Source organism: Coregonus lavaretus, assembly GCF_964263955.1.
Source record: "Coregonus lavaretus genome assembly, chromosome: 30".
Taxonomy (NCBI): Eukaryota; Metazoa; Chordata; class Actinopteri; order Salmoniformes; family Salmonidae; genus Coregonus; species Coregonus lavaretus.
The window spans coordinates 35,822,089-35,836,184 of NC_140017.1; the positions used below are offsets into that span (position 1 = coordinate 35,822,089).

At 50.4% G+C, this 14,096-nt stretch overlaps 1 protein-coding gene across 2 annotated transcripts in view; it reads right to left on the reverse strand.

The window, feature by feature from the left end:
* bcl9l (bcl9 like) overlaps positions 1–14,096 on the reverse strand; it is a 100,967-nt gene that overhangs the window by 28,808 nt on the left and 58,063 nt on the right. The window contains exons 3-4 of one of the 2 annotated variants that reach the window (XM_084148608.1): positions 12,128–12,442; positions 7,376–7,498 (exon numbers count right to left, since the gene is read on the reverse strand). In XM_084148608.1, the coding sequence (XP_084004734.1) occupies positions 7,376–7,498; positions 12,128–12,332 (328 nt within the window). In that variant the 5' untranslated portion in view covers positions 12,333–12,442. Of the gene's footprint in view, positions 1–7,375; positions 7,502–12,127; positions 12,443–14,096 lie in introns of both variants that reach the window. The other variant, XM_084148607.1, reaches the window with a different exon arrangement.

Consider the following 14,096-nt stretch of genomic DNA (forward strand, 5'->3'; position numbering starts at 1 on the left):
GGGGTGTGCTCTACTCACAGTGTTCCATGAGGGGTGTGCTCTACTCACAGTGTCCCATGAGGGGTGTGCTCTACTCACAGTGTCCCATGAGGGATATGCTCTACTAACAGTATCCCATGAGGGGTGTGCTCTACTCACAGTGTCCCATGAGGGGTGTGCTCTACTCACAGTGTCCCATGAGGGGTATGCTCTACTCACAGTGTCCCATGAGGGGTGTGCTCTACTCACAGTGTGTAGCAGGGTGTGCTCTACTCACAGTGTCCCATGAGGGGTATGCTCTACTCACAGTGTCCCATGAGGGGTGTGCTCTACTCACAGTGTCCCATGAGGGGTGTGCTCTACTCACAGTGTCCCATGAGGGGTATGCTCTACTCACAGTGTCCCATGAGGGGTATTCTCTACTCACAGTGTCCCATGAGGGGTGTGCTCTACTCACAGTGTCCCATGAGGAGTGTGCTCTACTCACAGTGTCCCATGAGGGGTGTGCTCTACTCACAGTGTCCCATGAGGGGTGTGCTCTACTCACAGTGTGTAGCAGGGTGTGCTCTACTCACAGTGTCCCATGAGGGGTATGCTCTACTCACAGTGTCCCATGAGGGGTGTGCTCTACTCACAGTGTCCCTTGAGGGGTGTGCTCTACTCACAGTGTCCCATGAGGGGTATGCTCTACTCACAGTGTCCCATGAGGGGTGTGCTCTACTCACAGTGTCCCATGAGGGGTGTGCTCTACTCACAGTGTCCCATGAGGGGTATGCTCTACTTACAGTGTCCCATGAGGGGTGTGCTCTACTCACAGTGTGTAGCAGGGTGTGCTCTACTCACAGTGTCCCATGAGGGGTGTGCTCTACTCACAGTGTGTAGCAGGGTATGCTCTACTCACAGTGTCCCATGAGGGGTGTGCTCTACTCACAGTGTGTAGCAGGGTGTGCTCTACTCACAGTGTCCCGTGAGGGGTGTGCTCTACTCACAGTGTCCCATGAGGGGTATGCTCTACTCACAGTGTCCCATGAGGGGTGTGCTCTACTCACAGTGTTTAGCAGGGTGTGCTCTACTCACAGTGTCCCATGAGGGGTATGCTCTACTCACAGTGTCCCGTGAGGGGTGTGCTCTACTCACAGTGTCCCATGAGGGGTATGCTCTACTCACAGTGTCCCATGAGGGGTGTGCTCTACTCACAGTGTTTAGCAGGGTGTGCTCTACTCACAGTGTCCCATGAGGGGTATGCTCTACTCACAGTGTCCCTTGAGGGGTGTGCTCTACTCACAGTGTCCCATGAGGGGTATGCTCTACTCACAGTGTCCCATGAGGGGTATGCTCTACTCACAGTGTCCCATGAGGGGTGTGCTCTACTCACAGTGTGTAGCAGGGTGTGCTCTACTCACAGTGTCCCATGAGGGGTGTGCTCTATTCACAGTGTCCCATGAGGGGTATGCTCTACTCAGAGTGTCCCATGAGGGGTGTGCTCTACTCACAGTGTGTAGCAGGGTGTGCTCTACTCACGGTGTCCCATGAGGGGTGTGCTCTACTCACAGTGTCCCATGAGGGGTATGCTCTACTCACAGTGTCCCATGAAGGGTATGCTCTACTCAGAGTGTCCCATGAGGGGTGTGCTCTACTCACAGTGTGTAGCAGGGTGTGCTCTACTCACGGTGTCCCATGAGGGGTATACTCTACTCACAGTGTCCCATGAGGGGTGTGCTCTACTCACAGTGTGTAGCAGGGTGTGCTCTACTCACAGTATCCCATGAGGGGTATGCTCTACTCACAGTGTCCCTTGAGGGGTGTGCTCTACTCACAGTGTCCCATGAGGGGTATGCTCTACTCAGTGTCCCATGAGGGGTGTGCTCTACTCACAGTGTGTAGCAGGGTGTGCTCTACTCACAGTGTCCCTTGAGGGGTGAACTCTACTCACAGTGTCCCATGAGGGGTGTGCTCTACTCACAGTGTCCCATGAGGGGTGTGCTCTACTCACAGTGTCCCATGAGGGGTGTGCTCTACTCAGTGTCCCATGAGGGGTATGCTCTACTCACAGTGTCCCATGAGGGGTGTGCTCTACTCACAGTGTCCCATGAGGGGTATGCTCTACTCACAGTGTTTAGCAGGGTGTGCTCTACTCACAGTGTCCCATGAGGGGTATGCTCTACTCACAGTGTCCCGTGAGGGGTGTGCTCTACTCACAGTGTCCCATGAGGGGTATGCTCTACTCACAGTGTCCCATGAGGGGTGTGCTCTACTCACAGTGTTTAGCAGGGTGTGCTCTACTCACAGTGTCCCATGAGGGGTATGCTCTACTCACAGTGTCCCTTGAGGGGTGTGCTCTACTCACAGTGTCCCATGAGGGGTATGGTCTACTCACAGTGTCCCATGAGGGGTATGCTCTACTCACAGTGTCCCATGAGGGGTGTGCTCTATTCACAGTGTCCCATGAGGGGTATGCTCTACTCACAGTGTCCCATGAGGGGTGTGCTCTACTCACAGTGTGTAGCAGGGTGTGCTCTACTCACAGTGTCCCATGAGGGGTGTGCTCTATTCACAGTGTCCCATGAGGGGTATACTCTACTCACAGTGTCCCATGAGGGGTGTGCTCTACTCACAGTGTCCCATGAGGGGTATGCTCTACTCACAGTGTCCCATGAAGGGTATGCTCTACTCAGAGTGTCCCATGAGTGGTGTGCTCTACTCACAGTGTGTAGCAGGGTGTGCTCTACTCACGGTGTCCCATGAGGGGTATACTCTACTCACAGTGTCCCATGAGGGGTGTGCTCTACTCACAGTGTGTAGCAGGGTGTGCTCTACTCACAGTGTCCCATGAGGGGTATGCTCTACTCACAGTGTCCCTTGAGGGGTGTGCTCTACTCACAGTGTCCCATGAGGGGTATGCTCTACTCAGTGTCCCATGAGGGGTGTGCTCTACTCACAGTGTGTAGCAGGGTGTGCTCTACTCACAGTGTCCCATGAGGGGTGAACTCTACTCACAGTGTCCCATGAGGGGTGTGCTCTACTCACAGTGTCCCATGAGGGGTGTGCTCTACTCACAGTGTCCCATGAGGGGTGTGCTCTACTCAGTGTCCCATGAGGGGTATGCTCTACTCACAGTGTCCCATGAGGGGTGTGCTCTACTCACAGTGTCCCATGAGGGGTATGCTCTACTCACAGTGTGTAGCAGGGTGTGCTCTACTCACAGTGTCCCATGAGGGGTATGCTCTACTCACAGTGTCCCATGAGGGGTGTGCTCTACTCACAGTGTCCCTTGAGGGGTGTGCTCTACTCACAGTGTCCCATGAGGGGTATGCTCTACTCACAGTGTCCCATGAGGGGTGTGCTCTACTCACAGTGTCCCATTAGGGGTGTGCTCTACTCACAGTGTCCCATGAGGGGTATGCTCTACTCACAGTGTCCCATGAGGGGTGTGCTCTACTCAGAGTGTCCCATGAGGGGTATGCTCTACTCACAGTGTCCCATGAGGGGTATGCTCTACTCATCACAGTGTCCCATGAGGGGTGTGCTCTACTCACAGTGTGTAGCAGGGTGTGCTCTACTCACAGTGTCCCATGAGGGGTGTGCTCTATTCACAGTGTCCCATGAGGGGTATGCTCTACTCAGAGTGTCCCATGAGGGGTGTGCTCTACTCACAGTGTGTAGCAGGGTGTGCTCTACTCACGGTGTCCCATGAGGGGTATACTCTACTCACAGTGTCCCATGAGGGGTGTGCTCTACTCACAGTTTCCCATGAGGGGTATGCTCTACTCACAGTGTCCCATGAAGGGTATGCTCTACTCAGAGTGTCCCATGAGGGGTGTGCTCTACTCACAGTGTGTAGCAGGGTGTGCTCTACTCACGGTGTCCCATGAGGGGTATACTCTACTCACAGTGTCCCATGAGGGGTGTGCTCTACTCACAGTGTCCCATGAGGGGTATGCTCTACTCACAGTGTCCCATGAGGGGTGTGCTCTACTCACAGTGTCCCATGAGGGGTATGCTCTACTTACAGTGTCCCATGAGGGGTGTGCTCTACTCACAGTGTGTAGCAGGGTGTGCTCTACTCACAGTGTCCCATGAGGGGTGTGCTCTACTCACAGTGTCCCATGAGGGGTGTGCTCTACTCAGAGTGTCCCATGAGGGGTGTGCTCTACTCAGAGTGTCCCATGAGGGGTGTGCTCTACTCACAGTGTCCCATGAGGGGTATGCTCTACTTACAGTGTCCCATGAGGGGTGTGCTCTACTCACAGTGTGTAGCAGGGTGTGCTCTACTCACAGTGTCCCATGAGGGGTGTGCTCTACTCACAGTGTCCCATGAGGGGTATGCTCTACTCACAGTGTCCCATGAGGGGTGTGCTCTACTCACAGTGTGTAGCAGGGTGTGCTCTACTCACAGTGTCAAGTGAGGGGTGTGCTCTACTCACAGTGTCCCATGAGGGGTATGCTCTACTCACAGTGTCCCATGAGGGGTGTGCTCTACTCACAGTGTTTAGCAGGGTGTGCTCTACACACAGTGTCCCATGAGGGGTATGCTCTATTCACAGTGTCCCTTGAGGGGTGTGCTCTACTCACAGTGTCCCATGAGGGGTATGCTCTACTCACAGTGTCCCATGAGGGGTATGCTCTACTCACAGTGTCCCATGAGGGGTGTGCTCTACTCACAGTGTGTAGCAGGGTGTGCTCTACTCACAGTGTCCCATGAGGGGTGTGCTCTATTCACAGTGTCCCATGAGGGGTATGCTCTACTCAGAGTGTCCCATGAGGGGTGTGCTCTACTCACAGTGTGTAGCAGGGTGTGCTCTACTCACAGTGTCCCATGAGGAGTGAACTCTACTCACAGTGTCACATGAGGGGTGTGCTCTACTCACAGTGTCCCATGAGGGGTGTGCTCTACTCACAGTGTCCCATGAGGGGTGTGCTCTACTCAGTGTCCCATGAGGGGTATGCTCTACTCACAGTGTCCTATGAGGGGTGTGCTCTACTCACAGTGTCCCATGAGGGGTATGCTCTACTCACAGTGTGTAGCAGGGTGTGCTCTACTCACAGTGTCCCATGAGGGGTATGCTCTACTCACAGTGTCCCATGAGGGGTGTGCTCTACTCACAGTGTCCCTTGAGGGGTGTGCTCTACTCACAGTGTCCCATGAGGGGTATGCTCTACTCACAGTGTCCCATGAGGGGTGTGCTCTACTCACAGTGTCCCATTAGGGGTGTGCTCTACTCACAGTGTCCCATGAGGGGTATGCTCTACTCACAGTGTCCCATGAGGGGTGTGCTCTACTCACAGTGTATAGCAGGGTGTGCTCTACTCACAGTGTCCCAAGAGGGGTATGCTCTACTCACAGTGTCCCATGAGGGGTGTGCTCTACTCACAGTGTCCCATGAGGGGTGTGCTCTACTCACAGTGTCCCATGAGGGGTGTGCTCTACTCACAGTGTCCCATGAGGGGTGTGCTCTACTTACAGTGTCCCATGAGGGGTATGCTGTACTCACAGTGTCCCATGAGGGGTGTGCTCTACTCACAGTGTCCCATGAGGGGTATGCTCTACTCACAGTGTCCCATGAGGGGTGTGCTCTACTTACAGTGTGTAGCAGGGTGTGCTCTACTCACAGTGTCCCATGAGGGGTATGCTCTACTCACAGTGTCCCATGAGGGGTATGCTCTACTCACAGTGTCCCATGAGGGATATGCTCTACTCACAGTGTCCCATGAGGGGTGTGCTCTACTCACAGTGTCCCATGAGGGGTGTGCTCTACTCACAGTGTCCCATGAGGGGTGTGCTCTACTCACAGTGTACCATGAGGGGTGTGCTCTACTCACAGTGTCCCATGAGGGGTATGCTCTACTCACAGTGTCCCATGAGGGGTATGCTCTACTCACAGTGTCCCATGAGGGGTGTGCTCTACTCACAGTGTGTAGCAGGGTGTGCTCTACTCACAGTGTCCCATGAGGGGTGTGCTCTACTCACAGTGTCCCATGAGGGGTATGCTCTACTCACAGTGTCCCATGAGGGGTGTGCTCTACTCACAGTGTGTAGCAGGGTGTGCTCTACTCACGGTGTCCCATGAGGGGTATGCTCTACTCACAGTGTCCCATGAGGGGTGTGCTCTACTCACAGTGTGTAGCAGGGTGTGCTCTACTCACAGTGTCCCATGAGGGGTGTGCTCTATTCACAGTGTCCCTTGAGGGGTGTGCTCTACTCACAGTGTCCCATGAGGGGTATGCTCTACTCACAGTGTCCCATGAGGGGTGTGCTCTACTCACAGTGTGTAGCAGGGTGTGCTCTACTCACAGTGTCCCATGAGGGGTATGCTCTACTCACAGTGTCCCATGAGGGGTGTGCTCTACTCACAGTGTCCCTTGAGGGGTGTGCTCTACTCACAGTGTCCCATGAGGGGTATGCTCTACTCACAGTGTCCCATGAGGGGTGTGCTCTACTCACAGTGTGTAGCAGGGTGTGCTCTACTCACAGTGTCCCATGAGGGGTGTGCTCTACTCACAGTGTCCCATGAGGGGTATGCTCTACTCACAGTGTCCCATGAGGGGTATGCTCTACTCACAGTGTCCCATGAGGGGTGTGCTCTACTCACAGTGTCCCATGAGGGGTATGCTCTACTCACAGTGTCCCATGAGGGGTGTGCTCTACTCACAGTGTCCCATGAGGGGTATGCTCTACTCACAGTGTCCCATGAGGGGTGTGCTCTACTTACAGTGTGTAGCAGGGTGTGCTCTACTCACAGTGTCCCATGAGGGGTATGCTCTACTCACAGTGTCCCATGAGGGGTATGCTCTACTCACAGTGTCCCATGAGGGGTGTGCTCTACTCACAGTGTCCCATGAGGGGTGTGCTCTACTCACAGTGTCCCATGAGGGGTGTGCTCTACTCACAGTGTCCCATGAGGGGTGTGCTCTACTCACAGTGTCCCATGAGGGGTGTGCTCTACTCACAGTGTCCCATGAGGGGTATGCTCTACTCACAGTGTCCCATGAGGGGTGTGCTCTACTCACAGTGTCCCATGAGGGGTATGCTCTACTCACAGTGTCCCATGAGGGGTGTGCTCTACTCACAGTGTCCCATGAGGGGTATGCTCTACTCACAGTGTCCCATGAGGGGTATGCTCTACTCACAGTGTCCCATGAGGGGTGTGCTCTACTCACAGTGTCCCATGAGGGGTGTGCTCTACTCACAGTGTCCCATGAGGGGTATGCTCTACTCACAGTGTCCCATGAGGGGTATGCTCTACTCACAGTGTCCCATGAGGGGTGTGCTCTACTTACAGTGTGTAGCAGGGTGTGCTCTACTCACAGTGTCCCATGAGGGGTATGCTCTACTCACAGTGTCCCATGAGGGGTATGCTCTACTCACAGTGTCCCATGAGGGGTGTGCTCTACTCACAGTGTGTAGCAGGCTGTGGCTTGTCCTCCTCCTCCTCAGTGTCGGGGCCAGAGCACCACTCATCTCCACTATAGGGCTGTTTCTTCTCCAATACACACCGCCGTTTACTTCTCATCACACCTTCTACTGGGGGGACAACACACACACATTTAGGATAGATTGGATATGACAAACTATAACAGGCCACAATGCCCTATTATTACACAATCATCCATAATGAGATGAGAGGAGAGAGGGAGGGAGGAAGGAGAGGGAGAGTATAGCTTCTGGCCTCATACTATCAAATAACCTTGGTGAGACAGACAGACAGTGTGTAGTGAGAGAGAGGGGAGACTGCCATGTCTGTGTCCTCACTTTAACTAGTGTACACTATCTCCTGCTATGGCCTCAAACTAGTCTACACTATCTCCTGCTATGGCCTCAAACAAGTGTACACTATCTCCTGCTATGGCCTCAAACTAGTGTACACTATCTCCTGCTATGGCTTTGTCCTCGCCTCACCGGTTGTGTCCTCAAAGTAGTGTACACACTATCGAGTGCAATGGATATGTCCCCTCATGTCTTCACTCAGCCTACTCGAGGGTACACACTATCTATACACACTAGTACACATTGTCAATGTTTACACCACCTAGCAGCAGAGACTCAGTCTGACCACCTAGCAGCAGAGACTCAGTCTGACCACCTAGCAGCAGAGACTCAGTCTGACCACCTAGCAGCAGAGACTCAGTCTGACCACCTAGCAGCAGAGACTCAGTCTGACCACCTAGCAGCAGAGACTCAGTCTGACCACCTAGCAGCAGAGACTCAGTCTGACCACCTAGCAGCAGAGACTCAGTCTGACCACCTAGCAGCAGAGACTCAGTCTGACCACCTAGCAGCAGAGACTCAGTCTGACCACCTAGCAGCAGAGACTCAGTCTGACCACCTAGCAGCAGAGACTCAGTCTGACCACCTAGCAGCAGAGACTCAGTCTGACCCACCTAGCAGCAGAGACTCAGTCTGACCACCTAGCAGCAGAGACTCAGTCTGACCACCTAGCAGCAGAGACTCAGTCTGACCACCTAGCAGCAGAGACTCAGTCTGACCACCTAGCAGCAGAGACTCAGTCTGACCACCTAGCAGCAGAGACTCAGTCTGACCACCTAGCAGCAGAGACTCAGTCTGACCACCTAGCAGCAGAGACTCAGTCTGACCACCTAGCAGCAGAGACTCAGTCTGACCACCTAGCAGCAGAGACTCAGTCTGACCACCTAGCAGCAGAGACTCAGTCTGACCACCTAGCAGTAGAGACTCAGTCTGACCACCTAGCAGCAGAGACTCAGTCTGACCACCTAGCAGCAGAGACTCAGTCTGACCACCTAGCAGCAGAGACTCAGTCTGACCTACAGTGAGGGAAAAAAGTATTTGATCCCCTGCTGATTTTGTACGTTTGCCCACTGACAAAGACATGATCAGTCTATAATTTTAATGGTAGGTTTATTTGAACAGTGAGAGACAGAATAACAACAACAAAAATCCAGAAAAACGCATGTCAAAAATTTTATAAATTGATTTTTCATTTTAATGAGGGAAATAAGTATTTGACCCCCCTCTCAATCAGAAAGATTTCTGGCTCCCAGGTGTCTTTTATACAGGTAACGAGCTGAGATTAGGAGCACACTCTTAAAGGGAGTGCTCCTAATCTCAGTTTGTTACCTGTATAAAAGACACCTGTCCACAGAAGCAATCAATCAATCAGATTCCAAACTCTCCACCATGGCCAAGACCAAAGAGCTCTCCAAGGATGTCAGGGACAAGATTGTAGACCTACACAAGGCTGGAATGGGCTACAAGACCATCGCCAAGCAGCTTGGTGAGAAGGTGACAACAGTTGGTGCGATTATTCGCAAATGGAAGAAACACAAAATAACTGTCAATCTCCCTCGGCCTGGGGCTCCATGCAAGATCTCACCTCGTGGAGTTGCAATGATCATGAGAAAAATCTGTGGAGGGAGCTGAAGGTTCGAGTTGCCAAACATCAGCCTCGAAACCTTAATGACTTGGAGAAGATCTGCAAAGAGGAGTGGGACAAAATCCCTCCTGAGATTTGTGCAAACCTGGTGGCCAACTTCAAGAAATGTCTGACCTCTGTGATTGCCAACAAGGGTTTTGCCACCAAGTACAAAGTCATGTTTTGCAGAGGGGTCAAATACTTATTTCCCTCATTAAAATGCAAATCAATGTATAAAATTTTTGACATGCGTTTTTCTGGATTTTGTTGTTGTTATTCTGTCTCTCACTGTTCAAATAAACCTACCATTAAAATTATAGACTGATCATGTCTTTGTCAGTGGGCAAACGTACAAAATCAGCAGGGGATCAAATACTTTTTTCCCTCACTGTGTGTATATATATATATATATATATATATATATATATATATATATATATATATATATATATATATATTATTTTCAGTCATAACTATTATAGATCATGGGCTTTAAACCCCACCCCTCAGCTGCCCTCAGTCCATCCCACCTATCTCTGTAAACCATCCTCTTATGATTTCCATGTGACATATATTTTTCAACTGTGCTGTATTTGAACCTTCAATTCAGAACCAAGCTTCAGTTATTCTTTGATGTAACTACGCCCCCCTCTCTCAGTATGTCAAGGAACATTGCATAGTGTGTGTGTGTGTGTGTGTGTGTGTGTGTGTGTGTGTGTGTGTGTGTGTGTGTGTGTGTGTGTGTGTGTGTGTGTGTGTGTGTGTGTGTGTGTGTGTGATGGTAAGCTCAGATGACTCAGTTTCACAAAATGATATTACTGGCTGTCACCCTCCCCCACCTCGGCAGTCACACACACACACACACACATACTCACGCACACACACACGCAGACGCACACACGCGAAATAATAATACACAGGCAAACAAATGCAAATAGTCACAGCATGCACAAAGAGATGCAAATCTACAACCACTTCTAGCTTCTAGCCTTGCTGCTAAACTACAGGAGTCAGACAGACACCTACAGAGATCACTGTTCTGGGAACAGTTTACTGCTGCTAAACTACAGGAGTCAGACAGACACCTACAGATATCACTGTTCTGGTAACAGTTTACTGCTGCTAAACTACAGGAGTCAGACAGACACCTACAGAGATCACTGTTCTGGGAACAGTTTACTGCTGCTAATCTACAGGAGTCAGACAGACACCTACAGAGATCACTGTTCTGGGAACAGTTTACTGCTGCTAAACTACAGGAGTCAGACAGACACCTACAGAGATCACTGTTCTGGGAACAGTTTACTGCTGCTAATCTACAGGAGTCAGACAGACACCTACAGAGATCACTGTTCTGGGAACAGTTTACTGCTGCTAATCTACAGGAGTCAGACAGACACCTACAGAGATCACTGTTCTGGGAACAGTTTACTGCTGCTAATCTACAGGAGTCAGACAGACACCTACAGATATCACTGTTCTGGTAACAGTTTACTGCTGCTAAACTACAGGAGTCAGACAGACACCTACAGAGATCACTGTTCTGGGAACAGTTTACTGCTGCTAAACTACAGGAGTCAGACAGACACCTACAGAGATCACTGTTCTGGTAACAGTTTACTGCTGCTAAACTACAGGAGTCAGACAGACACCTACAGAGATCACTGTTCTGGGAACAGTTTACTGCTGCTAATCTACAGGAGTCAGACAGACACCTACAGATATCACTGTTCTGGTAACAGTTTACTGCTGCTAAACTACAGGAGTCAGACAGACACCTACAGAGATCACTGTTCTGGGAACAGTTTACTGCTGCTAAACTACAGGAGTCAGACAGACACCTACAGAGATCACTGTTCTGGTAACAGTTTACTGCTGCTAAACTACAGGAGTCAGACAGACACCTACAGAGATCACTGTTCTGGGAACAGTTTACTGCTGCTAATCTACAGGAGTCAGACAGACACCTACAGATATCACTGTTCTGGTAACAGTTTACTGCTGCTAAACTACAGGAGTCAGACAGACACCTACAGAGATCACTGTTCTGGTAACAGTTTACTGCTGCTAAACTACAGGAGTCAGACAGACACCTACAGAGATCACTGTTCTGGGAACAGTTTACTGCTGCTAATCTACAGGAGTCAGACAGACACCTACAGATATCACTGTTCTGGTAACAGTTTACTGCTGCTAAACTACAGGAGTCAGACAGACACCTACAGAGATCACTGTTCTGGGAACAGTTTACTGCTGCTAAACTCCGAGCAGCATATACACGGCCAGGGTGTACATTCCTCTGGTAGTATGTAGATGTTGATCTTTTAGATTTCCTCTGTCTCTCTCTGGTCAGATCTTTTAGATTTCCTCTGTCTCTCTCTGGTCAGATCTGCACCAGAAATACCAGATTAGCTACCTACACCCACCCACAGCAGGAAACGTGTTAGTGTCGGTGTGTGCATGGTGTGTCTGTGTCTGTGTGTGCATCGTGTGTGATGTGTGTGTGATTTTGTGTGTGTGTGTGTGTGACGGTGTATGTGTGTGTGTGTGTGTGTGTGACGGTGCGTGTGTGTGTGTGTGACGGTGTGTGTGTGTGTGTGTGTGTGTGACGGTGTGTGTGTGTGTGTGTCTGTGTGACGGTGTGTACTAAATAACTTGTTTTCCTTCATACTGAAATACCCTGACCTTTCTGTTAGGCGTCAGAATTTCCTCTGGCTTCTGACGGTAGCCCGCAGCTGTAATGTGACGTAATACCCTACCTTTGGCGTCAGGCTCCAGCGCGTCTCTCTGTTCCCCAGAGTCCACGGACACACTTCTCTCCCTCTTCGTCTTCATCACCGATTGGCTGCCCGCCCCCAGGCCCTTATTGGCCCCCTCTTGCTGCTGGGTCACATTGGAGAGCTGGGATTGGCTGTCGCTGCTCACTTGCTTGCCATGATTGGTCAGCTTATTGTCGGGGTGCATTTGAACGGCTGGCAAGTGAGGTGGGTGTCTGGGGTAGGGGTACAGACGACGCGGCGTCCGTCCGTCCGTCCGTCCGTCTGACTGTGCGTCCGTTAGAGGAAGTCACACAGCTGATGAGACAAAGAAGAAAAGGGGAAACAGCCTTGAACAGAAATCAACCCTCTTCCTAGTGATGTCTTCCCTTTCAGGATGATACCATACATATCTAGATATACATGGACTCTGTATGGAAAGTGTCGGTCCCATGATTCATGAGCTGAAATAAAATATCCCAGAAATGTTCCATACGCACAAAAAGCTTATTTCTCTCATATTTTGTGTACAATTTTGTTTACATCCCTGTTAGTGAGCATTTCTCCTTTGCCAAGAGAATCCATCCACCTGACAGGCGTGGCATATCAAGAAGCTGATTAAACAACATGATTCCGCATCAACCATGCAGTGTGGGTAGCAAAAGTGATTGCTCTCCTTGTTATGAAATTCTCAACTTTACCCTGTATATCTAAAAATGACCATATACACTGATTGTTTCAAGCAACACTAACACAACTCGGGGCCCAATCGTTGCCTGATGACTCAAACTGAATTCTTCCGCTGCTCTGTGTCCGCTACATACTTCAGTCTAAGACCGCCATCATTCAAGTCGTTGGTGGTGAACGTCAAAATGAGGGGTGTTGTACAAAACAAAGTCATCCGCGATTGGATCATTTCTAACCAATCAATCAAGAGTATCAAAGCCAATGACACATTTTCAAAAACGCTGCTTTACCCACGTGTGTTCTGGCTCTGGCCCAACCCATCGTTTTCTGGGACCAATCAGAATGGTTCGAATGTGTTTGCGTTCTAAAAATCGTTAGGAGGTACTTAGATCCAGATTCATTGCGGAGAAGAAACTAAAGTCTGTGGGCGTTGGGTGATACCCCGGTAATCGTTATACACGGTATATTTAGAAATACAGACGTACACCACGCCCACTGACTTTTTCTGGGGGGGTTGGGGGCAGTTAAGTATAAATATAAGACATCTAAGATGTGATAAATAAATGATCTCCAGCTCAGGGCTCCAGCTATGCATCTGGTTGGCTAACTTGCTAGCTAAGTGGCAAGATGTCAAGATCCAGCTTCTTGGTTACAACAGAGACATTCAATCCCCTCCTGGATCAAGATCCCTGTTGCCTGAATTGTTTTGTGCGTCACACACAGTTTTAGAAATAGCGCCCCCATGTGTGCACTTCCGGTAATACCCTATACCCCGGTATGGTACCGAAACGGTATGACGGTATGAAATCCTCGATACCGCCCAACCCTAACGTGGATAGCCAGGCGAACCAAAACTATTGCTGATGGTGGACCTGAACAATCAAAACAAAATCTAATGTTAGCCCCGATCAGCATGTAGCCTACGTTGGTCAGCGAGCAGTTTGACTACTGATATTGTTGTTCGGCATGATGACTTGTAGATCAATGACTGGCAACACAATAACATGCTTAGTTCGGCACTGAACGACGCAGTTCTCACAAGATGAGAGGTATTTTTGGAAGGTAGAAATTAAGTAATTTCTGCAAAATATTGTAGTGAACCGGCGATTCGTAATGTTTGAATAGATTTTTTGACCGATGCATGGTACATTTGGATCGGTTTGGGGTTCAGCGGACTGATACACTTTAAACATTTGAACCGGGGACCGATGCACTCATATCTTAAACATTTGAACCGGGGACCGATGCACTCATATCTTAAACATTTGAACCGGGGACCGATGCG